Genomic DNA, 26,777 nt, shown 5'->3' on the forward strand with positions numbered 1-26,777 from the left:
ATATTTTTTTATCTCAAAGCACTTGAAAAAGCTAAATGACCGATAATCAAATAAAAGCTCCAGCGTATGATAAGAGTAGATCTGGACTACGAGTTTCAACCAGAGTTGAGCGTTTTGAGTGAGCAACAGTTGAGAGGGAACCACATGGCTTGAGCAGAGGGAGGTTGTCAATGCAAGTACCAACATTTATACTTTGACTCAAAATCCCTAGCAAATAATGCAAGTGCATTGAAGACATCACACACAACACAATTGTCCTGAAGACATAACTTTATTAATAAACCAGCAAGCAAGCATGTAAAGCACGATGCATCATACCCAGGTTAGGACAACCCTACAGGCATATAAAAACCAAACAAACAGTACACCACATTACCCTTGTAGAGGTGGGCTGCAGCACGATTGCCAACGGTCGTAAACAGAGAGAATGAGAGAAAAAGCTGACAAGAGAGTTTATTTCCCTTTTTGTTTATTGTCTATTCCACTTGCTTTGGCAATGTAAACACATGTACGTATCTAAAGCCAATTGAGTTGAATCGATAGAGAGACACAGACAGAGTGAGAGAAACAGAGAGAGAGAGAGAATAAAAGAGGGATGTCCTAAAGCGGAGAACTGAGCCTGTGGGAGGGGTCTGTTGAGGTTGTTACATCCACATCAATGAAGACATTCGCAAGTGTCCAGCAGAGCAGAGGGGTTGGGGGGGGGGGGGGGGTCTACTGGTCTCTCTGGGGGCATTTACAGCAGGGAGGAGGGGGAGGAGGAGGAGGAGAGAAAGAGATGCAAGCAATGGAAGAGAAAAGGGGGCTACATGTACTTGGGGCAGAGCACACAGAGAATGCTGGTAAGATGGAGGAAAACTCTGTTGTCTCAGTGTGGTACATTAACTCTATAGGTGGCTATGGGTCTGAGGACAGAGAAAGGCATCACTTTAGCAGCATAAACAAACAGAACTGATATAAAAGGCAGTCGTAATGTGTCATTTTTGTGATTTTGCTCACACACGAGCATGCACACGCACACGCACACACACACACACACACACATTCCCAATTCACCTCGGCAAGAAAGGTTAATACAAAAAGTCTAGTGCCGATTAAGCTAATGCCCATTGAAAGCCTTTTTGTAACAAACAAGCTATGTAATGTAGTGAAAGTGAAAAACGTGTGCTAAAAGGAAGGACTAGGTAAAGTAGGAACTGACCTGGATACAGCTGAAACGGAACACTTGCTCTGTATCAAAGGGCAGTCATGGGTGGTCTCTATACTTGACTCTGAGCTGGACTTATGATTCCCCACCCTAGCATTCATACAGCGTTTAAAAAACACAACACTGTCTCAACGTTAAGTGTTGAACGAGACGTGTACGCTTCCTCTGTACAGGTTTGGCGACGGCGCCACACACTTCCATGCGTTTCCCTCAGGCTTGGGGCCACTGCCACATACACAACTTGCTATAGAGCACTGGTATACACATACATACTCAGCGGTACATACTGAAGAGGAATGGGGATGATGGGCAGAGAGGGGGGACATAGATGGGGGTGGGGGATGGAATCTGTGCCACATTGGGCTTAAACAGGATCTCGCTGATTGGCTGAGAAACTGACCGGTTGATTGATACATCAAAATTGATTTGTGAGCTTTTGAAGGATGTAATCTTTTTATTGATTGGTGTGTTGATTGACTAATTTATTGGGTGATTTATTGGTTGGTTGATTGACAGCAATAGTCTTCGCCGGTGTAGCGATTGATATATACAGTATATCCAAAACGTGATTGTTTGATTGATTGATTGAGTGATGAAGAGAGGCAGAGGAGCGTACGGTGTTTAGGCAGCAGGAGGAGGAGTGTAGTCCGTGTTCGTGTCGTTGTGGTCAGTCGGTCCGGTCCTCACAGGCCGAAGTCAAAGGTCAGGTCAGACTTGCCCATCTTCTGTCTATACACCGTGTCAAACTTGTCATTCATAGACACGGTGAAGATGTCCTGCCACAGTCCCACGCGACCTGACAGAAGAAAGAGTCACATGAACATACATCACTTCTGTTTTAGCTATGAATGAGAGGAACGGTCAAGAGGAATGGTCAGTAGTGTATATGAATGTTATCATTCTGAAACCTTCTTTATTGCATATTGATCAGCTCATAGGCTATCTATGCTTCCTTATGACTCCTTATGACTCCCAACCGTGTACAGTGAGGTCCATAATCACCCTCGATAGAGATGAGCAAAAAAGACTGTACGAAACAATACAAATACGGAGCTATATTGTATGCATATTTTTGTGGTGGAATCTATATTATTTTATACTAATACAATTGCTCAGAGAAAGAGATTTTGTTTAACAAGTTATATTTAGCAAAATAGCCCCATAACGTCAAATATACAACAACATATTTTACTGTAGGTAATCAAATCAAATCAAAAATAAAATGTAATTTGTCATAACTTTGCTATATACACAGGGTACCAGTTCCGGGTTGATGTGCAGGGGTACGAGGTTATGAGGTAGATATGTACATACAGTGTATTCAGGAAGTATTCAGAGCCCTTCACTTTTTCCACATTTTGTTACGTTTCAGCCTTATTCACAAAAAAAATGTTGTCCTCAATCTACACACAATACCCCATAATGACAAAACAAAAACATGTTTTCAGAAATTAAAAACAGAAATACCTCATTTACATAAGTATTCAGACCCTTTTCTATGAGACTCGAAATTGAGCTCAGGTGCATCCTGTTTCCATTGATCATCCTTGAGATGTTTCTCCAACTTGATTGGAGTCCACCTGTGGTAAATTCTATTGATTGGACATGATTTGTAAAGGCACACCCGTCTATATAATGTCCCACAGTTGACAGTACATGTCAGAGCAAAAATATCAAGCCATGATGTCCGTAGAGCTCCGAGACAGGATTGTGTCGAGGCACAGATCTGGGGCATTGAAGGTCCCCAAGAACACAGTGGCCTTCATCATTCTTAAATGGAAGAAGTTTGGAACCACCAACTCTATCTAGAGCTGGCTGTCCAGACAAACTGAGCAATCAGGGGAGAAGGGCCTTGGTCAGGGAGGTGAAACAAGAACCCGATGGTCACTCTGACAGAGCTCTAGAGTTCCTCTGAAGGACAACCATCTCTGCAGCCCTCCACCAATCAGGCCTTTATGGTAGAGTTGCCAGACGGAAGCTACTCTTCAGTAAAAGGCAGATGACAGTCCGCTTGGAGTTTGCCAAAAGGCACCTAAAGGACTCTCAGACCATGAGAAACAAGACAACGACCTTAAGCACACAGCCAAGACAACACAGGAGTGGCTTCGGGACAAGTCTCTGAATGTCCTTGAGTGGCCCAGCCAGAGCCCGGACTTGAACCTGATTGACCATCTCTGGAGACACCTGAAAATAGCTGTGCTGCGTTGCTCCCCATCCAACCTGACAGAGCTTGAGAGGATCTGCAGAGAAGAATGGGAGAAACTCCTCAAATACAGGTGTGTCAAGCTTGTAGCGTCATACCCAAGAAGACTCGAGGCTGTAATCGCTGCCAAAGGTGCTTCAACAAAGTACTGAGCAAAGGGTTTGAATACATATGTAAATGTGATATTTCAGTTTTTGCTTTGTCATTATGGGGTATTGTGTGTAGACTGATGAGGGGGAAAAACGATTTAATACATTTTAGAATAAGGCTGTAACGTAAGAAAATGTGGAAAAAGTCAAGGGGTCTGAATACTTTCTGAATGCTCTGTACGTAAGGGTCACTGTGGGGGCGACGTCATCAATGTACTTATTAATGAAGCCACTGATGTGGTAAACTCCTCAATGTTATCGGATGAGTCCTGGAACATATTCCAGTCTGTGCTAGCGAAACAGTCCTGTAACTTAGCATCGGGCCACTTCCGTATTGAGCGGGTCACTGGTACTTCCTGTTGGGAGTTTTTGTTTGTAAGCAGGAATCAGGAAGATAAAGATTTGGTCAGATTTGCCAAAGGGAGGGCCTTGTATGTATTTCTGTGTCTGGAGTAAAGGTGATCAAGGGTTTTACCGCCTCTAGTTGCACAGGTGACATGCTGGTAATAATGAGGTAAAACGGATTTCAGTTTCCCTGCATTAAAACCACAGGCCACGAGAAGTGCATCCCTCTAGATGCTGTCATAGTGCCTGCATCGGTTTGTGGTGGTAAATAAACAGCGTCGAAAAAATATAGATGAAAACTCTCTTGGTAAATAGCATGGTCTGCGGCTTATGAGGTTTTCTAACTCAGGCGAGCAAAAACTCGAGACTAACATTAGAGAACGCGCACCAGCTGCTGTTACCTAAGAGACACACCCTCCCCCCTACTCTTAACCTAGGGTGCAGAATATCTAGAGCTGCCGACTCGCTGAAGTAGAAACCTTCATCCAAATCGCTGTTCTGAATACGTTTTCGGCCACAGGAAATGATGGCGGAGACATTATGCACAATGAAAGTTACGATCGGCATAAGAAAACACAAAATAGCAGACTTTGTCAGCTCGTAAAACGGGCGCTATCTAACGCGGCGTCGTCTCATACATCCAAGTATGGGGTTCTTTTCTGCTTTGCATCCTTATTTCGGGCGCCAAACCCAGCACTGGTGTGCGTTGCCAAAGAGCTCTATTTTCAAGTTATCCAACGAATGTAAATTCCGGGAGTTTGTTAAAATGGCCTTGGTACTTGGGTTGGAACCGGTGCTATGGTCAGATTACATGAAAATAGAGCTCTTTGGCCATGCATACCAGTTTGGGGTCAAAATAAGGGTGTATAAGCAGATAAATAACCCCATCCCTACTGTAAAATATGGTGGTGGATCTTTGACGTTATGGGGCTATTTTGCTTCCACTGGTCCTGGGGCCCTTGTTAAGATCAACGGCATCATGAACTTTACCCAGTACCAGGACATTTTAGCCAAAAACCTGGCTGCCTCTGCCAGAAGGCTGAAACTTGGACGCAAGTGGATCTTCTAGCAAGACAAAAACACCAACGACACATCAAAATCCACAAAGAAATGGTTCATTGACAGCAAAATCAACATTTTTCAATGGCCATCTCAGTCTACGGATTTGAACCCCATTGAAAACCTGTGGTTTGAATTGAAGAGGGCAGTCCATAAGCGCAGACGATGGATATCAAGCATCTGGAAAGACGTTGTATGGAGGTATGGTCTAAGATCACTCCAAATGTGACCTTCAATCTCATAAAACATTTTAGAAAAAGGCTCAGGGCCGATAACCGCACACGGTGAAGTATTGAAAGGTATTGAAAACAGGGGTGCCAATAATTTTGACCCCTATCTTTTTGAGAGAAAAAATTATTACTTGTTAAACCAATTCTCTTTCTCTGAAAAATGGTATTACCATAAAATAATTTCCCAAATGTTTTGAGTATACCACATATACCATATTTGATTCAGTCTTTTTTGCTTATCTATCAAGAGAGCCAATCATTTTGGGCCTATGTGCGTATGCCTATGTCTACAGACATGGACTCACCTGCCCTCCAGTAGTGTGTATAGGAATGTGTGTTTATGGCCCTATTAGCTCAGAGCTGTGTGTTAGACCAGCACCAGGTCAGAGGTTAGGGTCCATGCACTAAAAGAAACAGAACATGGAGAAAACAAGACAAATCTGACAACAAATCATAAGAAAAAACAACATAACAAAAATCTACAGTGATCAACATGAAAAATGGAATCATAATTATATTAAAATTACATTCATAAATCATAATGCAAGAAACAGTACAACACATGTGAACGGATTTCCAAACTGAACAGTAAGGTGCAACTTCTTGTGCCAGAAATCACTGAGCTGTAGTTACTATGTTTAACCACAGGGAGGCGTTGCAGAGCAAAAATAGGAGTGAATGGAAATGCTCTTAATGAATTGTCCAGAGTGCGATATTCCCTATTCCTTTGAAGGTGTATGTTACTGCTGGGGTATGTACATATGATTCATGATCTGTGGTTTGCTACAATAAAGCTATAGTTACTCTCTGCCCCTAACAGACCCAGGATCAGCCTTCCGCAAACCAGTGCTAACCTTCACCATTATGAGCCAAACAACTAAACTGGCCCTGGATCATTGCTTAAAGATATAGACTACACATATTAGGTAACTGTTCTACATAGCCTACATACAAATCTGGTCTAGGTTGACTCATCCTCAGCCAGCCGAGACATACGCTCCCCCACAGCTATAAAGCCATATGAACATATTCCATATGCTTTGAAGAGTGTGCATCCGTATGCATACAGCAGTGGACACATACCAGGTTGCTGTATTTTGGTGTACGGCTGAGGCTCACACACTCCGTTCTGATCTGCTCTTTCTTTGTCTCTCTCTCTGTCATTATCTCTCTCTCCCTCTCTGTCCCCGCTCTTCTATCTGAGTACACCGTGTCGTGCACTGCAAGCATGCTTGTGTCTAGGCTTGTGAGTGTCTAATAATAGCCGAAACAATGTATATGACACGAGCAGCAAAGCCATGCATGGGGCTAGAGGGAGTCTGGTCACATCAGTTTAGCAAATACAGCACACCAAGTACAGTGTGTGTGTGTGTGTGTGTGTGTGTGTGTGTGTGTGTGTGTGTGTGTGTGTGTGTGTGTGTGTGTGTGTGTGTGTGTGTGTGTGTGTGTGTGTGTGTGTGTGTGTGTGTGTGCGTGCGTGTGTGTGTGTGTGTGTAAAGGTTGGAGTTGACATACAGTACACACGTTAGGTTACGTTAGGTTACGTTAGGTTACTGTCCCTCTTGGCACACAGCCTTCACCCGTTCCATTCGCTTTACGGCACAAAGCACGCAATGCTTCAGTAACCTTACAGATCTCTTGACTTATTCAACTGTCGTCGGGAGATATTCGGTAATCTCTGCCTTCCTCCGTAACGATCATTAATCTTATCTTTAGTGACTGACTACCCCTCACTTCCCTTTTCTTTCCTCCTCATCTTCCTTTCCTCTATCCCTCTCTTTCTCTTCCTCGCTCTCCATCTCTGTCCTTCCCTATCTCTCTCCCACATCTCTTGCTCCCTCTTTCTCTCTCCCTTCCTTCCGTCTCTCTCTACCCCCTCTATTTCTCTACCTCCCTCTCTCTCCCATCCCATCCCTCCCCTCTCTCTCCCTCCTGCAGATGGAGAGGGTCTCACCCCTGCAGATGGAGAGGGCTTCTGAGTTGCAGCACTGCTCTATGAGCTGGTTGCAGCTCTCCACCATGGTCTCCAGCTGGGCCTTGTCACACGAGACACCCAGGAATCTCGCCAGCTGCCCCACCAACGTCCCCAGGTCCTGGAGAGAGAGATGGGGGGAGAGCAGGAGAGGAGAGGAGAGGAGAGAGGGGGAGACGAGAGAGAGGGGGAGACGAGAGAGAGAGAGAGAGAGAGAGAGAGAGAGAGAGAGAGAGAGAGAGAGAGAGAGAGAGAGATCACAAATACATTTTTAACAAACACTATATAGCTCCAAAACATGATAAAAAATATATTTGATACCATGGACCATCAGTCGTTTCATCCATAGCTGTGTCTATGAATTTGAGAGTGGTTACATTTCTCCAGCCCCATCCCTCAGCTTTTTACCAAAATCAGGGGTGGGGAGACGGCTTTGTTATTGTTTCTACTGCCGATTGCGCTTTAAGACTAAATTCAAAAAGTTGAATGTTAATGCAGATTTATAAAAAATATATATATTTAGGGGTGCCTACGTATCTATTTGAGAAACTATGTATCTATTTGAGAAATTACTTGTGAAACAAAATCTATTTCTCTGAGCAATATAAAACAATACATTTTTTGGAGTACACCATATAGCTCAGTATTTGTATTATTTATTTGATACAGTCTTTTTTGCTCATCTTTATCAAGGGTGCCAATCATTTATGAGGTGACTGCACCAAATGATCTCTTCTTATCACTCCCAAATGACCTATGAGCTAGAATTTGATAATGTCTTCTTAATAGGCAAGTATAGGGCGGGTTGCAGTACTTTCTATTCCATACACAACGCAGTCACACCACTGTGACAAGGGCTGTATTTATAGGGGGAGTGGGGTAAGTTGAGTCAAAGGGGTATGGTTTTCTTGTTTCTAGGAAACCATACACAAAATGTATCATTTTACAAAATATACTGAACAAAAAATGAGGCATTATCGCTGGGATATGAGTTAACAGTGGTAAAATGTACAACATGTTTGTTAGGTGTTAAGTCTGTGTTAAAAGATGCTTAAAATGATTAAAAGACAAAAAGTGATTGTGTTGAATTTTGTTTGGAAAATAAATATAGACATGGTTATAAAAAGGTAGTGGTAATATTTAATTCAGTAGAGACATTTGTATGCGGCTTAACATACCCTGTTCCGCTTGTCCAAAATAAGAGGTCTCTGTTGGAACATCTTACCCCGGGTATGAGGTAAATTGAGCCAAGAGACCACTTTTTTTGGACAAGCTATGTTTTCAAAACTGTAATGTTTACATGTATTCTGATTATTTCCAGGGATACACAACATCATGAAATCTATGTAGATATCATTGTTAGAAAGAATAGTATATTTCCCTTGACGGAGTGATACTGAATGTAAAGAGCGGCTCAACTTACCCCACTCTCCCCTACATCTCAGACAGAGTGGGGGTTGAACTCTGACTCCGAACATCTGCTTATGTCATCTAGACACGTGTACAGATCCTCCTATGCGTTATCTAGCGGTTATACGTTGGAGTTTCATTGCCTTGCAATAAAGAGGCTGAATTTCTGTCTATGTGGACGGTTATAAACTTTGACCACAGTTCCTTTTTTCTTTCTATAGAAACAGATGCCTTATCCTTATATAACACACTTGCTCAGCAAATACCCTTGATATACATGTCACTGTTTATCTCAATTGCGTTCAAGCCATTTTTGGATCTTTGTTGAAACGTATCTACAGCGGAACAGCAATGATCAAGCACTCAAATACATTTACAGAACGTCTGATCGTGTTCTTGCCTTAGTAACTGACTTGCATTTCTTAAGACCAACTTTTGTCATCAGTGAACACAAAAGTCACGGTTAAGTTTTGTTCACAGAATATAACGCATTGTTTTCGTCGGAAGAGAAACGTGTGCAATTGTGTTCACTGTTTCTGGCAACCAGTAAATACTACTGCACAAAATTCTAAATCAGCCCATCAGTGTCATACCATGTACAATATAATAACAATGTATGGAAAGATCGAGGAAATGGGGACTGTCTAATTGTTAAAATATTGTTAACATGCAGAGATGCAGAGCATGAAGTCGGGTTACCCATAAGTCATTGAAAGAGCTTTGCTATGGTGATGATTGAGGCCTATACATTCATAGTTGTGTTCCTCCATTGTATTCACCTTTTGTATTTGTATTTATTCATTTATTTTTTTTAGCCCTTTTTCTCCCCAATTTTGTGATATCCAATTGGTAGTTACAGTCTTGTCTCATCGCTGCAACTCTCCTACGCCTCTGGTCGAGAGCCGCGCGTCCTCCGAAACATGACCCTGCCAAGCTGCACTGCTCGCTTAACCCGGAAGCCAGCCGCACCAACGTGTCGGAGGAAACTTGTGGATAGTGTTTCTGCGCACCAATGGAAAGTCTATATAGCAATGAGCAAACTAGCCTTTGTATTGAATACATGAAACTGCATTTTGATGATACCGATGAATGTGCTTATTTCTTCTATTTTTTATCAGGAATAATATTTGTGTATGAAATTGTTTGGTGTAATATGCATAAAAGGAGAGTAAATAGCCCATAATTCTGCTCCTTTGGATAGTTGTACTTCCTTTTTAGTGATTGCAAAGAAAATGTATTGATCTACTTGGATTTTTATCAGACAGACTAACTTTCTGTTTTGTCTGCTTGGACTCAATAGATAAGTATGGTTGAGTTTATCTTTTTGCAGGCAGTCGTGTTCTTTTTTGATCAATCTGAAATGTTGACGGTATAATATCATTTTGATAGTCGTATGAGTGAGACCAAGGCGCAGCGTGGTATGCGTACATTCTCTTTCAATGAATGAAAACACTGAACAAAAACAACAGAATCAACGAACGAAACGTGAAGCTATACAATTAGTGCAGACAGGCAACTAAACATAGACAAGATCCCACAAACACAAAAGGGAAATATGATCCCCAATCAGAGACAACGATAAACAGCTGCCTCTGATTGGCAACCATATCAGGCCACCATAGACATTCAATTTCACCAAGATAACCCACCCAAGTCACCATCACGCCCCAACCAACACAGAGAAAAAACAGCTTACTATGTTCAGGGCGTGACAGAGGAGGCAACTACATTTCCTAAAACGCATTCACTCTTTTGCAAAAGGCCACAGAGTTCTCTCTCTTTTGAACTCTATTTTGGAAGTCAACAACATTGTTCCAAAAAAAAATGCTTGTACGCGACTGAGAAAAACTGTAACCTGTTTGCTTTCTAAGAAAGGTAGGCTGCATGAGCTACTTGCCCCCAACAGTGTCAATGCTGTAACTATGTTGTAACAGTGATAGTCACTTTGAGTGATAGTGAATAAGATCCCGTCTTGGAAGGCTTGCTAGTGTATATACTGTATAAATGTTTGTGTTTGCAAATTATTCCTAATAAGAACACGCTGTGTTTCTGGGCAGGTGTGTGTGTGTGTGTGTGTGTGTGTGTGTGTGTGTGTGTGTGTGTGTGTGTGTGTGTGTGTGTGTGTGTGTGTGTGTGTGTGTGTGTGAGCATAAGACCATGCATGCATGCGTGTGTGTGTGTGTGTTTCTGTGCAATGCAGCCCTGCAGGGACCTTTGGAACGGCAAACAACACTATTGATTTGGCCCCATTCTGCCCCAGTGAGAGTACAGTTACAGTTATGTTCCATAGACCGGAACTCTGGTTGCCACGTAGCTCTGAGGGTGGTACGATTATCATAGGGGTTAGGTGGTATGGTAGAGTGACATTGGTTTGGGATAGGATAGAGCAGGACCACCCAAAGCAGGGCCAAACTTGGCCTGCTAGAGGCTTCCAGAATGATCTTATGGTGGGTTTTAGCGGCTGACTACTCACTGTACCTCTAGGATAGAGGGTGGAGGTTCTGGTAAGGTTTGGTGTTTGTTAGATATATGATAGACAGTAGATTTATGTATGTCCTTTGACTTTGCCATTGTGGTTGTTTGTAGGCTTGTGTGGTCTTAAGTGAGTCTATGATCGTATGCTATCCATTTGTATTTATTGTATGCTGCTCTTTCTATGCCATTTTAATATTTGAGAAATTAACCAATGATATTAGGCCACTCTTGGCCATGATTATAGACACCTGTGTGTCTTGACACTATATAAACGAGTCATCCCGCAGTGTCTGTGATTGTACCCTGATGAAGACAGCTTGCCTGTCGAAACGTTGGCAAATAAAATATTTTTTGCATCTGAGCTCCTAGAGTGTGCGGCTCTCCTTTATTTTCAAGTTTTCTACTCCGCTAGCCAGCACCTCGCCTAAATAGGTGTGCGTTTATTTTTCTTCTAGACAGTAGATTTAGACTAGTGATGGAGGGAGAGAGCGAGAGCTAGGGAGGAAAGCGTTTTTTTTTACCTTGTACATGTCTTCATATTTCAGGAAAATGACGTTTGAGTCCATGCGATGCTCCCAGAACTCCTGCACATGCTCAAACCAGGAACCATATCCCACTATGAGACAGAGATAAAAAGAAAGGGAGAGAGAGAGATATATAGGTGGAGAGAGTTTGTGAGTTTCCCCAGGTGACTAGGCTTTCTCTTCCCTCTTCACGCAACCTGGCCTGATCAGTTACTTATTGCCTAAATAATGCCAGGTCTCCCTGATAGCCACCCATTCCTCTTAGTCTCAATTAAGAAAAGTAGTCCAGTGTAGACAGAGGACACATGATGAATAGTGACACCCCCTGCACACCTGGGCGGGTGAACCCTGAACTCTGACACTCACGCTTGTCGTTCATGAAGCGTCTGCAGAACTCCTGGAAGGTTCCGCGGTAGCTCATGGTTCTGAGGGAGCGGTGGAACTGGTAGTAAGACACCACAAGATCTTTAGGGTTCCTCGCCATGTAGATCACCTACAGGAGAACCACATAGAACCACATAGACAATTAGGATTGAATACATGGAAACATTATACAAACATTATACAAACCAATTGAAGTGTACTCTGACCTTGGACTCTCCATTGTGCATGGCTGTAGGCAGGAAGCGGTAGGGCAGGTGGCTTTTGATCAGACGAGGAGACGTCAATTCCTGGGAAAACATAGAGGAAACGTCATCATAACATTGGGAACAGAGACGGTATAAAACAAGGAGCAGAAAAACACCTAATCCATTTCTTGCTTTGCATTGAAATATGGTGCTGCATGTGGTGGGCTGAGTGTTTTGGTTAACTGTACCTGTCTGTTTTACAAGCAACTGATTCAGGATCAGGAAGTAATAATACTCAGTGCTGTAGGCCTACCTGTTTGATGTCTAGGCCAGGCTGAGGGTACTCCAGAACAGTAGTAATACTCAGTACTGTAGGCCTACCTGTATGATGTCTAGCCCAGGCTGAGGGTACTCCAGAACAGTAATAATACTCAGTGCTGTTGGCCTACCTGTATGATGTCTAGGCCAGGCTGAGGGTACTCCAGAACAGTAGTAATACTCAGTACTGTTGGCCTACCTGTATGATGTCTAGGCCAGGCTGAGGGTACTCCAGAACAGTAATAATACTCAGTACTGTAGGCCTACCTGTATGATGTCTAGGCCAGGCTGAGGGTACTCCAGAACAGTAATACTACTCAGTGCTGTAGGCCTACCTGTATGATGTCTAGGCCAGGCTGAGGGTACTCCAGGACAGTAGTAATACTCAGTGCTGTAGGCCTACCTGTATGATGTCTAGGCCAGGCTGAGGGTACTCCAGAACAGTAGTAATACTCAGTGCTGTAGGCCTACCTGTATGATGTCTAGGCCAGGCTGAGGGTACTCCAGAACAGTAGTAATACTCAGTGCTGTTGGCCTACCTGTATGATGTCTAGGCCAGGCTGAGGGTACTCCAGAACAGTAGTAATACTCAGTACTGTAGGCCTACCTGTATGATGTCTAGGCCAGGCTGAGGGTACTCCAGAACAGTCATAATATTCAGTGCTGTAGGTCTACCTGTTTAATGTCTAGGCCAGGCTGAGGGTACTCCAGAACAGTAGTAATACTCAGTGCTCTAGGCCTACCTGTATGATGTCTAGGCCAGGCTGAGGGTACTCCAGGACAGTAGTAATACTCAGTGCTGTAGGCCTACCTGTATGATGTCTAGGCCAGGCTGAGGGTACTCCACAACAGTAATAATACTCAGTGCTGTAGGCCTACCTGTATGATGTCTAGGCCAGGCTGAGGGTACTCCAGAACAGTAGCAATATTCAGTGCTGTAGGCCTACCTGTATGATGTCTAGGCCAGACTGAGGGTACTCCAGAACAGTAGTAATAATCAGTGCTGTAGGCCTACCTGTATGATGTCTAGGCCAGGCTGAGGGTACTCCAGAACAGTAGTAATACTAAGTACTGTAGGCCTACCTGTATGATGTCTAGGCCAGGCTGAGGGTACTCCAGAACAGTAGAAATACTCAGTACTGTTGGCCTACCTGTATGATGTCTAGGCCAGGCTGAGGGTACTCCAGAACAGTAATAATACTCAGTGCTGTAGGCCTACCTGTATGATGTCTAGGCCAGGCTGAGGGTACTCCAGAACAGTAGTAATACTCAGTACTGTAGGCCTACCTGTATGATGTCTAGCCCAGGCTGAGGGTACTCCAGAACAGTAATAATACTCAGTGCTGTTGGCCTACCTGTATGATGTCTAGGCCAGGCTGAGGGTACTCCAGAACAGTAGTAATACTCAGTACTGTTGGCCTACCTGTATGATGTCTAGGCCAGGCTGAGGGTACTCCAGAACAGTAGTAATACTCAGTACTGTTGGCCTACCTGTATGATGTCTAGGCCAGGCTGAGGGTACTCCAGAACAGTAATAATACTCAGTACTGTAGGCCTACCTGTATGATGTCTAGGCCAGGCTGAGGGTACTCCAGAACAGTAATACTACTCAGTGCTGTAGGCCTACCTGTATGATGTCTAGGCCAGGCTGAGGGTACTCCAGGACAGTAGTAATACTCAGTGCTGTAGGCCTACCTGTATGATGTCTAGGCCAGGCTGAGGGTACTCCAGGACAGTAGTAATACTCAGTGCTGTAGGCCTACCTGTATGATGTCTAGGCCAGGCTGAGGGTACTCCACAACAGTAATAATACTCAGTGCTGTAGGCCTACCTGTATGATGTCTAGGCCAGGCTGAGGGTACTCCAGAACAGTAGCAATATTCAGTGCTGTAGGCCTACCTGTATGATGTCTAGGCCAGACTGAGGGTAGTCCAGAACAGTAATAATACTCAGTACTGTAGGCCTACCTGTATGATGTCTAGGCCAGACTGAGGGTACTCCAGAACAGTAGTAATAATCAGTGCTGTAGGCCTACCTGTATGATGTCTAGGCCAGGCTGAGGGTACTCCAGAACAGTAGTAATACTCAGTACTGTAGGCCTACCTGTATGATGTCTAGGCCAGGCTGAGGGTACTCCAGAACAGTAGAAATACTCAGTACTGTTGGCCTACCTGTATGATGTCTAGGCCAGGCTGAGGGTACTCCAGAACAGTAATAATACTCAGTGCTGTAGGCCTACCTGTATGATGTCTAGGCCAGGCTGAGGGTACTCCAGAACAGTAGTAATACTCAGTACTGTAGGCCTACCTGTATGATGTCTAGCCCAGGCTGAGGGTACTCCAGAACAGTAATAATACTCAGTGCTGTTGGCCTACCTGTATGATGTCTAGGCCAGGCTGAGGGTACTCCAGAACAGTAATAATACTCAGTGCTGTAGGCCTACCTGTATGATGTCTAGGCCAGGCTGAGGGTACTCCAGAACAGTAGTAATACTCAGTGCTCTAGGCCTACCTGTATGATGTCTAGGCCAGGCTGAGGGTACTCCAGGACAGTAGTAATACTCAGTGCTGTAGGCCTACCTGTATGATGTCTAGGCCAGGCTGAGGGTACTCCACAACAGTAATAATACTCAGTGCTGTAGGCCTACCTGTATGATGTCTAGCCCAGGCTGAGGGTACTCCAGAACAGTAATAATACTCAGTACTGTTGGCCTACCTGTATGATGTCTAGGCCAGGCTGAGGGTACTCCAGAACAGTAGAAATACTCAGTACTGTTGGCCTACCTGTATGATGTCTAGGCCAGGCTGAGGGTACTCCAGAACAGTAATAATACTCAGTGCTGTAGGCCTACCTGTATGATGTCTAGCCCAGGCTGAGGGTACTCCAGAACAGTAATAATACTCAGTACTGTTGGCCTACCTGTATGATGTCTAGGCCAGGCTGAGGGTACTCCAGAACAGTAGAAATACTCAGTACTGTTGGCCTACCTGTATGATGTCTAGGCCAGGCTGAGGGTACTCCAGAACAGTAATAATACTCAGTGCTGTAGGCCTACCTGTATGATGTCTAGGCCAGGCTGAGGGTACTCCAGAACAGTAGTAATACTCAGTACTGTAGGCCTACCTGTATGATGTCTAGCCCAGGCTGAGGGTACTCCAGAACAGTAATAATACTCAGTGCTGTTGGCCTACCTGTATGATGTCTAGGCCAGGCTGAGGGTACTCCAGAACAGTAGTAATACTCAGTACTGTTGGCCTACCTGTATGATGTCTAGGCCAGGCTGAGGGTGCTCCAGAACAGTAATAATACTCAGTACTGTAGGCCTACCTGTATGATGTCTAGGCCAGGCTGAGGGTACTCCAGAACAGTAATACTACTCAGTGCTGTAGGCCTACCTGTATGATGTCTAGGCCAGGCTGAGGGTACTCCAGGAGAGTAATAATACTCAGTGCTGTAGGCCTACCTGTATGATGTCTAGGCCAGGCTGAGGGTACTCCAGGAGAGTAATAATACTCAGTGCTGTAGGCCTACCTGTATGATGTCTAGGCCAGGCTGAGGGTACTCCAGAACAGTAGTAATACTCAGTACTGTAGGCCTACCTGTATGATGTCTAGGCCAGGCTGAGGGTACTCCAGAACAGTAGTAATACTCAGTACTGTAGGCCTACCTGTATGATGTCTAGGCCAGGCTGAGGGTACTCCAGAACAGTAGTAATACTCAGTGCTGTAGGCCTACCTGTATGATGTCTAGGCCAGGCTGAGGGTACTCCAGGACAGTAGTAATAATCAGTGCTGTAGGCCTACCTGTATGATGTCTAGGCCAGGCTGAGGGTACTCCAGGACAGTAGTAATAATCAGTACTGTTGGCCTACCTGTATGATGTCTAGGCCAGACTGAGGGTAGTCCAGAACAGTAATAATACTCAGTACTGTAGGCCTACCTGTATGATGTCTAGGCCAGACTGAGGGTACTCCAGAACAGTAGTAATAATCAGTGCTGTAGGCCTACCTGTATGATGTCTAGGCCAGGCTGAGGGTACTCCAGAACAGTAGTAATACTCAGTACTGTAGGCCTACCTGTATGATGTCTAGGCCAGGCTGAGGGTACTCCAGAACAGTAGAAATACTCAGTACTGTTGGCCTACCTGTATGATGTCTAGGCCAGGCTGAGGGTACTCCAGAACAGTAATAATACTCAGTGCTGTAGGCCTACCTGTATGATGTCTAGGCCAGGCTGAGGGTACTCCAGAACAGTAGTAATACTCAGTACTGTAGGCCTACCTGTATGATGTCTAGCCCAGGCTGAGGGTACTCCAGAACAGTAATAATACTCAGTGCTGTTGGCCTACCTGTATGATGTCTAGGCCAGGCTGAGGGTACTCCAGAACAGTAATAATACTCAGTGCTGTAGGCCTACCTGTATGATGTCTAGGCCAGGCTGAGGGTACTCCAGAACAGTAGTAATACTCAGTGCTCTAGGCCTACCTGTATGATGTCTAGGCCAGGCTGAGGGTACTCCAGGACAGTAGTAATACTCAGTGCTGTAGGCCTACCTGTATGATGTCTAGGCCAGGCTGAGGGTACTCCACAACAGTAATAATACTCAGTGCTGTAGGCCTACCTGTATGATGTCTAGCCCAGGCTGAGGGTACTCCAGAACAGTAATAATACTCAGTACTGTTGGCCTACCTGTATGATGTCTAGGCCAGGCTGAGGGTACTCCAGAACAGTAGAAATACTCAGTACTGTTGGCCTACCTGTATGATGTCTAGGCCAGGCTGAGGGTACTCCAGAACAGTAATAATACTCAGTGCTGTAGGCCTACCTGTATGATGTCTAGCCCAGGCTGAGGGTACTCCAGAACAGTAATAATACTCAGTACTGTTGGCCTACCTGTATGATGTCTAGGCCAGGCTGAGGGTACTCCAGAACAGTAGAAATACTCAGTACTGTTGGCCTACCTGTATGATGTCTAGGCCAGGCTGAGGGTACTCCAGAACAGTAATAATACTCAGTGCTGTAGGCCTACCTGTATGATGTCTAGGCCAGGCTGAGGGTACTCCAGAACAGTAGTAATACTCAGTACTGTAGGCCTACCTGTATGATGTCTAGCCCAGGCTGAGGGTACTCCAGAACAGTAATAATACTCAGTGCTGTTGGCCTACCTGTATGATGTCTAGGCCAGGCTGAGGGTACTCCAGAACAGTAGTAATACTCAGTACTGTTGGCCTACCTGTATGATGTCTAGGCCAGGCTGAGGGTGCTCCAGAACAGTAATAATACTCAGTACTGTAGGCCTACCTGTATGATGTCTAGGCCAGGCTGAGGGTACTCCAGAACAGTAATACTACTCAGTGCTGTAGGCCTACCTGTATGATGTCTAGGCCAGGCTGAGGGTACTCCAGGAGAGTAATAATACTCAGTGCTGTAGGCCTACCTGTATGATGTCTAGGCCAGGCTGAGGGTACTCCAGGAGAGTAATAATACTCAGTGCTGTAGGCCTACCTGTATGATGTCTAGGCCAGGCTGAGGGTACTCCAGAACAGTAGTAATACTCAGTACTGTAGGCCTACCTGTATGATGTCTAGGCCAGGCTGAGGGTACTCCAGAACAGTAGTAATACTCAGTACTGTAGGCCTACCTGTATGATGTCTAGGCCAGGCTGAGGGTACTCCAGAACAGTAGTAATACTCAGTGCTGTAGGCCTACCTGTATGATGTCTAGGCCAGGCTGAGGGTACTCCAGGACAGTAGTAATAATCAGTGCTGTAGGCCTACCTGTATGATGTCTAGGCCAGGCTGAGGGTACTCCAGGACAGTAGTAATAATCAGTACTGTTGGCCTACCTGTATGATGTCTAGGCCAGGCTGAGGGTACTCCAGGACAGTAGTAATACTCAGTGCTGTAGGCCTACCTGTATGATGTCTAGGCCAGGCTGAGGGTACTCCAGAACAGTAGTAATACTCAGTACTGTTGGTCTACCTGTATGATGTCTAGGCCAGGCTGAGGGTACTCCAGGACAGTAGTAATACTCAGTGCTGTAGGCCTACCTGTATGATGTCTAGGCCAGGCTGAGGGTACTCCAGAACAGTCATAATATTCAGTGCTGTAGGTCTACCTGTATAATGTCTAGGCCAGGCTGAGGGTACTCCAGAACAGTAGTAATACTCAGTGCTCTAGGCCTACCTGTATGATGTCTAGGCCAGGCTGAGGGTACTCCAGAACAGTAGAAATACTCAGTACTGTTGGCCTACCTGTATGATGTCTAGGCCAGGCTGAGGGTACTCCAGAACAGTAATAATACTCAGTGCTGTAGGCCTACCTGTATGATGTCTAGCCCAGGCTGAGGGTACTCCAGAACAGTAATAATACTCAGTACTGTTGGCCTACCTGTATGATGTCTAGGCCAGGCTGAGGGTACTCCAGAACAGTAGAAATACTCAGTACTGTTGGCCTACCTGTATGATGTCTAGGCCAGGCTGAGGGTACTCCAGAACAGTAATAATACTCAGTGCTGTAGGCCTACCTGTATGATGTCTAGGCCAGGCTGAGGGTACTCCAGAACAGTAGTAATACTCAGTACTGTAGGCCTACCTGTATGATGTCTAGCCCAGGCTGAGGGTACTCCAGAACAGTAATAATACTCAGTGCTGTTGGCCTACCTGTATGATGTCTAGGCCAGGCTGAGGGTACTCCAGAACAGTAGTAATACTCAGTACTGTTGGCCTACCTGTATGATGTCTAGGCCAGGCTGAGGGTGCTCCAGAACAGTAATAATACTCAGTACTGTAGGCCTACCTGTATGATGTCTAGGCCAGGCTGAGGGTACTCCAGAACAGTAATACTACTCAGTGCTGTAGGCCTACCTGTATGATGTCTAGGCCAGGCTGAGGGTACTCCAGGAGAGTAATAATACTCAGTGCTGTAGGCCTACCTGTATGATGTCTAGGCCAGGCTGAGGGTACTCCAGGAGAGTAATAATACTCAGCGCTGTAGGCCTACCTGTATGATGTCTAGGCCAGGCTGAGGGTACTCCAGAACAGTAGTAATACTCAGTACTGTAGGCCTACCTGTATGATGTCTAGGCCAGGCTGAGGGTACTCCAGAACAGTAGTAATACTCAGTACTGTAGGCCTACCTGTATGATGTCTAGGCCAGGCTGAGGGTACTCCAGAACAGTAGTAATACTCAGTGCTGTAGGCCTACCTGTATGATGTCTAGGCCAGGCTGAGGGTACTCCAGGACAGTAGTAATAATCAGTGCTGTAGGCCTACCTGTATGATGTCTAGGCCAGGCTGAGGGTACTCCAGGACAGTAGTAATAATCAGTACTGTTGGCCTACCTGTATGATGTCTAGGCCAGACTGAGGGTAGTCCAGAACAGTAATAATACTCAGTACGGTAGGCCTACCTGTATGATGTCTAGGCCAGACTGAGGGTACTCCAGAACAGTAGTAATAATCAGTGCTGTAGGCCTACCTGTATGATGTCTAGGCCAGGCTGAGGGTACTCCAGAACAGTAGTAATACTCAGTACTGTAGGCCTACCTGTATGATGTCTAGGCCAGGCTGAGGGTACTCCAGAACAGTAGAAATACTCAGTACTGTTGGCCTACCTGTATGATGTCTAGGCCAGGCTGAGGGTACTCCAGAACAGTAATAATACTCAGTGCTGTAGGCCTACCTGTATGATGTCTAGGCCAGGCTGAGGGTACTCCAGAACAGTAGTAATACTCAGTACTGTAGGCCTACCTGTATGATGTCTAGCCCAGGCTGAGGGTACTCCAGAACAGTAATAATACTCAGTGCTGTTGGCCTACCTGTATGATGTCTAGGCCAGGCTGAGGGTACTCCAGAACAGTAATAATACTCAGTGCTGTAGGCCTACCTGTATGATGTCTAGGCCAGGCTGAGGGTACTCCAGAACAGTAGTAATACTCAGTGCTCTAGGCCTACCTGTATGATGTCTAGGCCAGGCTGAGGGTACTCCAGGACAGTAGTAATACTCAGTGCTGTAGGCCTACCTGTATGATGTCTAGGCCAGGCTGAGGGTACTCCACAACAGTAATAATACTCAGTGCTGTAGGCCTACCTGTATGATGTCTAGCCCAGGCTGAGGGTACTCCAGAACAGTAATAATACTCAGTACTGTTGGCCTACCTGTATGATGTCTAGGCCAGGCTGAGGGTACTCCAGAACAGTAGAAATACTCAGTACTGTTGGCCTACCTGTATGATGTCTAGGCCAGGCTGAGGGTACTCCAGAACAGTAATAATACTCAGTGCTGTAGGCCTACCTGTATGATGTCTAGCCCAGGCTGAGGGTACTCCAGAACAGTAATAATACTCAGTACTGTTGGCCTACCTGTATGATGTCTAGGCCAGGCTGAGGGTACTCCAGAACAGTAGAAATACTCAGTACTGTTGGCCTACCTGTATGATGTCTAGGCCAGGCTGAGGGTACTCCAGAACAGTAATAATACTCAGTGCTGTAGGCCTACCTGTATGATGTCTAGGCCAGGCTGAGGGTACTCCAGAACAGTAGTAATACTCAGTACTGTAGGCCTACCTGTATGATGTCTAGCCCAGGCTGAGGGTACTCCAGAACAGTAATAATACTCAGTGCTGTTGGCCTACCTGTATGATGTCTAGGCCAGGCTGAGGGTACTCCAGAACAGTAGTAATACTCAGTACTGTTGGCCTACCTGTATGATGTCTAGGCCAGGCTGAGGGTGCTCCAGAACAGTAATAATACTCAGTACTGTAGGCCTACCTGTATGATGTCTAGGCCAGGCTGAGGGTACTCCAGAACAGTAATACTACTCAGTGCTGTAGGCCTACCTGTATGATGTCTAGGCCAGGCTGAGGGTACTCCAGGAGAGTAATAATACTCAGTGCTGTAGGCCTACCTGTATGATGTCTAGGCCAGGCTGAGGGTACTCCAGGAGAGTAATAATACTCAGTGCTGTAGGCCTACCTGTATGATGTCTAGGCCAGGCTGAGGGTACTCCAGAACAGTAGTAATACTCAGTACTGTAGGCCTACCTGTATGATGTCTAGGCCAGGCTGAGGGTACTCCAGAACAGTAGTAATACTCAGTACTGTAGGCCTACCTGTATGATGTCTAGGCCAGGCTGAGGGTACTCCACAACAGTAGTAATACTCAGTGCTGTAGGCCTACCTGTATGATGTCTAGGCCAGGCTGAGGGTACTCCAGGACAGTAGTAATAATCAGTGCTGTAGGCCTACCTGTATGATGTCTAGGCCAGGCTGAGGGTACTCCAGGACAGTAGTAATAATCAGTACTGTTGGCCTACCTGTATGATGTCTAGGCCAGGCTGAGGGTACTCCAGGACAGTAGTAATACTCAGTGCTGTAGGCCTACCTGTATGATGTCTAGGCCAGGCTGAGGGTACTCCAGAACAGTAGTAATACTCAGTACTGTTGGTCTACCTGTATGATGTCTAGGCCAGGCTGAGGGTACTCCAGGACAGTAGTAATACTCAGTGCTGTAGGCCTACCTGTATGATGTCTAGGCCAGGCTGAGGGTACTCCAGAACAGTCATAATATTCAGTGCTGTAGGTCTACCTGTATAATGTCTAGGCCAGGCTGAGGGTACTCCAGAACAGTAGTAATACTCAGTGCTCTAGGCCTACCTGTATGATGTCTAGGCCAGGCTGAGGGTACTCCAGGACAGTAGTAATACTCAGTGCTGTAGGCCTACCTGTATGATGTCTAGGCCAGGCTGAGGGTACTCCACAACAGTAATAATACTCAGTGCTGTAGGCCTACCTGTATGATGTCTAGGCCAGGCTGAGGGTACTCCAGAACAGTAGCAATATTCAGTGCTGTAGGCCTACCTGTATGATGTCTAGGCCAGACTGAGGGTACTCCAGAACAGTAGTAATAATCAGTGCTGTAGGCCTACCTGTATGATGTCTAGGCCAGGCTGAGGGTACTCCAGAACAGTAGTAATACTCAGTACTGTAGGCCTACCTGTATGATGTCTAGGCCAGGCTGAGGGTACTCCAGAACAGTAGAAATACTCAGTACTGTTGGCCTACCTGTATGATGTCTAGGCCAGGCTGAGGGTACTCCAGAACAGTAATAATACTCAGTACTGTAGGCCTACCTGTATGATGTCTAGGCCAGGCTGAGGGTACTCCAGAACAGTAATACTACTCAGTGCTGTAGACCTACCTGTATGATGTCTAGGCCAGGCTGAGGGTACTCCAGGACAGTAGTAATACTCAGTGCTGTAGGCCTACCTGTATGATGTCTAGGCCAGGCTGAGGGTACTCCAGGACAGTAGTAATAATCAGTGCTGTAGGCCTACCTGTATGATGTCTAGGCCAGGCTGAGGGTACTCCAGAACAGTAGTAATACTCAGTACTGTAGGCCTACCTGTATGATGTCTAGGCCAGGCTGAGGGTACTCCAGAACAGTAGAAATACTCAGTACTGTTGGCCTACCTGTATGATGTCTAGGCCAGGCTGAGGGTACTCCAGAACAGTAATAATACTCAGTACTGTAGGCCTACCTGTATGATGTCTAGGCCAGGCTGAGGGTACTCCAGAACAGTAATACTACTCAGTGCTGTAGACCTACCTGTATGATGTCTAGGCCAGGCTGAGGGTACTCCAGGACAGTAGTAATACTCAGTGCTGTAGGCCTACCTGTATGATGTCTAGGCCAGGCTGAGGGTACTCCAGGACAGTAGTAATACTCAGTGCTGTAGGCCTACCTGTATGATGTCTAGGCCAGGCTGAGGGTACTCCACAACAGTAATAATACTCAGTGCTGTAGGTCTACCTGTATGATGTCTAGGCCAGGCTGAGGGTACTCCAGAACAGTAGCAATATTCAGTGCTGTAGGCCTACCTGTATGATGTCTAGGCCAGACTGAGGGTAGTCCAGAACAGTAATAATACTCAGTGCTGTAGGCCTACCTGTATGATGTCTAGGCCAGACTGAGGGTACTCCAGAACAGTAGTAATAATCAGTGCTGTAGGCCTACCTGTATGATGTCTAGGCCAGGCTGAGGGTACTCCAGAACAGTAGTAATACTCAGTACTGTAGGCCTACCTGTATGATGTCTAGCCCAGGCTGAGGGTACTCCAGAACAGTAATAATACTCAGTGCTGTTGGCCTACCTGTATGATGTCTAGGCCAGGCTGAGGGTACTCCAGAACAGTAGTAATACTCAGTACTGTTGGCCTACCTGTATGATGTCTAGGCCAGGCTGAGGGTACTCCAGAACAGTAATAATACTCAGTACTGTAGGCCTACCTGTATGATGTCTAGGCCAGGCTGAGGGTACTCCAGAACAGTAATACTACTCAGTGCTGTAGGCCTACCTGTATGATGTCTAGGCCAGGCTGAGGGTACTCCAGAACAGTAATAATACTCAGTGCTGTAGGCCTACCTGTATGATGTCTAGGCCAGGCTGAGGGTACTCCAGAACAGTAATACTACTCAGTGCTGTATGCCTACCTGTATGATGTCTAGGCCAGGCTGAGGGTACTCCAGGAGAGTAATAATACTCAGTGCTGTAGGCCTACCTGTATGATGTCTAGGCCAGGCTGAGGGTACTCCAGAACAGTAGTAATACTCAGTACTGTAGGCCTACCTGTATGATGTCTAGGCCAGGCTGAGGGTACTCCAGAACAGTAGTAATACTCAGTACTGTAGGCCTACCTGTATGATGTCTAGGCCAGGCTGAGGGTACTCCAGAACAGTAGTAATACTCAGTGCTGTAGGCCTACCTGTATGATGTCTAGGCCAGGCTGAGGGTACTCCAGGACAGTAGTAATAATCAGTGCTGTAGGCCTACCTGTATGATGTCTAGGCCAGGCTGAGGGTACTCCAGGACAGTAGTAATAATCAGTACTGTTGGCCTACCTGTATGATGTCTAGGCCAGGCTGAGGGTACTCCAGGACAGTAGTAATACTCAGTGCTGTAGGCCTACCTGTATGATGTCTAGGCCAGGCTGAGGGTACTCCAGAACAGTAGTAATACTCAGTACTGTTGGTCTACCTGTATGATGTCTAGGCCAGGCTGAGGGTACTCCAGGACAGTAGTAATACTCAGTGCTGTAGGCCTACCTGTATGATGTCTAGGCCAGGCTGAGGGTACTCCAGAACAGTCATAATATTCAGTGCTGTAGGTCTACCTGTATAATGTCTAGGCCAGGCTGAGGGTACTCCAGAACAGTAGTAATACTCAGTGCTCTAGGCCTACCTGTATGATGTCTAGGCCAGGCTGAGGGTACTCCAGGACAGTAATACTACTCAGTGCTGTAGGCCTACCTGTATGATGTCTAGGCCAGGCTGAGGGTACTCCACAACAGTAATAATACTCAGTGCTGTAGGCCTACCTGTATGATGTCTAGGCCAGGCTGAGGGTACTCCAGAACAGTAGCAATATTCAGTGCTGTAGGCCTACCTGTATGATGTCTAGGCCAGACTGAGGGTACTCCAGAACAGTAGTAATAATCAGTGCTGTAGGCCTACCTGTATGATGTCTAGGCCAGGCTGAGGGTACTCCAGAACAGTAGTAATACTCAGTACTGTAGGCCTACCTGTATGATGTCTAGGCCAGGCTGAGGGTACTCCAGAACAGTAGAAGTACTCAGTACTGTTGGCCTACCTGTATGATGTCTAGGCCAGGCTGAGGGTACTCCAGAACAGTAATAATACTCAGTACTGTAGGCCTACCTGTATGATGTCTAGGCCAGGCTGAGGGTACTCCAGAACAGTAATACTACTCAGTGCTGTAGACCTACCTGTATGATGTCTAGGCCAGGCTGAGGGTACTCCAGGACAGTAGTAATACTCAGTGCTGTACGCCTACCTGTATGATGTCTAGGCCAGGCTGAGGGTACTCCAGGACAGTAGTAATACTCAGTGCTGTAGGCCTACCTGTATGATGTCTAGGCCAGGCTGAGGGTACTCCACAACAGTAATAATACTCAGTGCTGTAGGCCTACCTGTATGATGTCTAGGCCAGGCTGAGGGTACTCCAGAACAGTAGCAATATTCAGTGCTGTAGGCCTACCTGTATGATGTCTAGGCCAGACTGAGGGTAGTCCAGAACAGTAATAATACTCAGTACTGTAGGCCTACCTGTATGATGTCTAGGCCAGGCTGAGGGTACTCCAGAACAGTAGTAATAATCAGTGCTGTAGGCCTACCTGTATGATGTCTAGGCCAGGCTGAGGGTACTCCAGAACAGTAGTAATACTCAGTACTGTAGGCCTACCTGTATGATGTCTAGGCCAGGCTGAGGGTACTCCAGAACAGTAGAAATACTCAGTACTGTTGGCCTACCTGTATGATGTCTAGGCCAGGCTGAGGGTACTCCAGAACAGTAATAATACTCAGTGCTGTAGGCCTACCTGTATGATGTCTAGGCCAGGCTGAGGGTACTCCAGAACAGTAGTAATACTCAGTACTGTAGGCCTACCTGTATGATGTCTAGCCCAGGCTGAGGGTACTCCAGAACAGTAATAATACTCAGTGCTGTTGGCCTACCTGTATGATGTCTAGGCCAGGCTGAGGGTACTCCAGAACAGTAATAATACTCAGTGCTGTAGGCCTACCTGTATGATGTCTAGGCCAGGCTGAGGGTACTCCAGAACAGTAGTAATACTCAGTGCTCTAGGCCTACCTGTATGATGTCTAGGCCAGGCTGAGGGTACTCCAGGACAGTAGTAATACTCAGTGCTGTAGGCCTACCTGTATGATGTCTAGGCCAGGCTGAGGGTACTCCACAACAGTAATAATACTCAGTGCTGTAGGCCTACCTGTATGATGTCTAGCCCAGGCTGAGGGTACTCCAGAACAGTAATAATACTCAGTGCTGTTGGCCTACCTGTATGATGTCTAGGCCAGGCTGAGGGTACTCCAGAACAGTAGTAATACTCAGTACTGTTGGCCTACCTGTATGATGTCTAGGCCAGGCTGAGGGTACTCCAGAACAGTAATAATACTCAGTACTGTAGGCCTACCTGTATGATGTCTAGGCCAGGCTGAGGGTACTCCAGAACAGTAATACTACTCAGTGCTGTAGGCCTACCTGTATGATGTCTAGGCCAGGCTGAGGGTACTCCAGGAGAGTAATAATACTCAGTGCTGTAGGCCTACCTGTATGATGTCTAGGCCAGGCTGAGGGTACTCCAGGAGAGTAATAATACTCAGTGCTGTAGGCCTACCTGTATGATGTCTAGGCCAGGCTGAGGGTACTCCAGAACAGTAGTAATACTCAGTACTGTAGGCCTACCTGTATGATGTCTAGGCCAGGCTGAGGGTACTCCAGAACAG

The 26,777-nt window shown here is 46.0% G+C and overlaps 1 protein-coding gene across 2 annotated transcripts in view; it reads right to left on the reverse strand.

The window, feature by feature from the left end:
* Positions 1–261: 261 nt before the first annotated feature.
* LOC120050028 (sulfotransferase 4A1-like) overlaps positions 262–26,777 on the reverse strand; it is a 38,724-nt gene continuing 12,208 nt past the window's right edge. The window contains exons 3-7 of one of the 2 annotated variants that reach the window (XM_038996626.1): positions 12,165–12,245; positions 11,941–12,067; positions 11,572–11,666; positions 7,148–7,286; positions 262–2,003 (exon numbers count right to left, since the gene is read on the reverse strand). In XM_038996626.1, coding sequence (XP_038852554.1) covers positions 1,891–2,003; positions 7,148–7,286; positions 11,572–11,666; positions 11,941–12,067; positions 12,165–12,245 — 555 coding nt within the window. In that variant the 3' untranslated portion in view covers positions 262–1,890. Of the gene's footprint in view, positions 2,004–5,498; positions 5,598–7,147; positions 7,287–11,571; positions 11,869–11,940; positions 12,068–12,164; positions 12,246–26,777 lie in introns of those variants that run through there. The other variant, XR_005477154.1, reaches the window with a different exon arrangement.

The sequence above is a fragment of the Salvelinus namaycush genome, chromosome 6, assembly GCF_016432855.1.
Source record: "Salvelinus namaycush isolate Seneca chromosome 6, SaNama_1.0, whole genome shotgun sequence".
Taxonomy (NCBI): domain Eukaryota; kingdom Metazoa; phylum Chordata; class Actinopteri; order Salmoniformes; family Salmonidae; genus Salvelinus; species Salvelinus namaycush.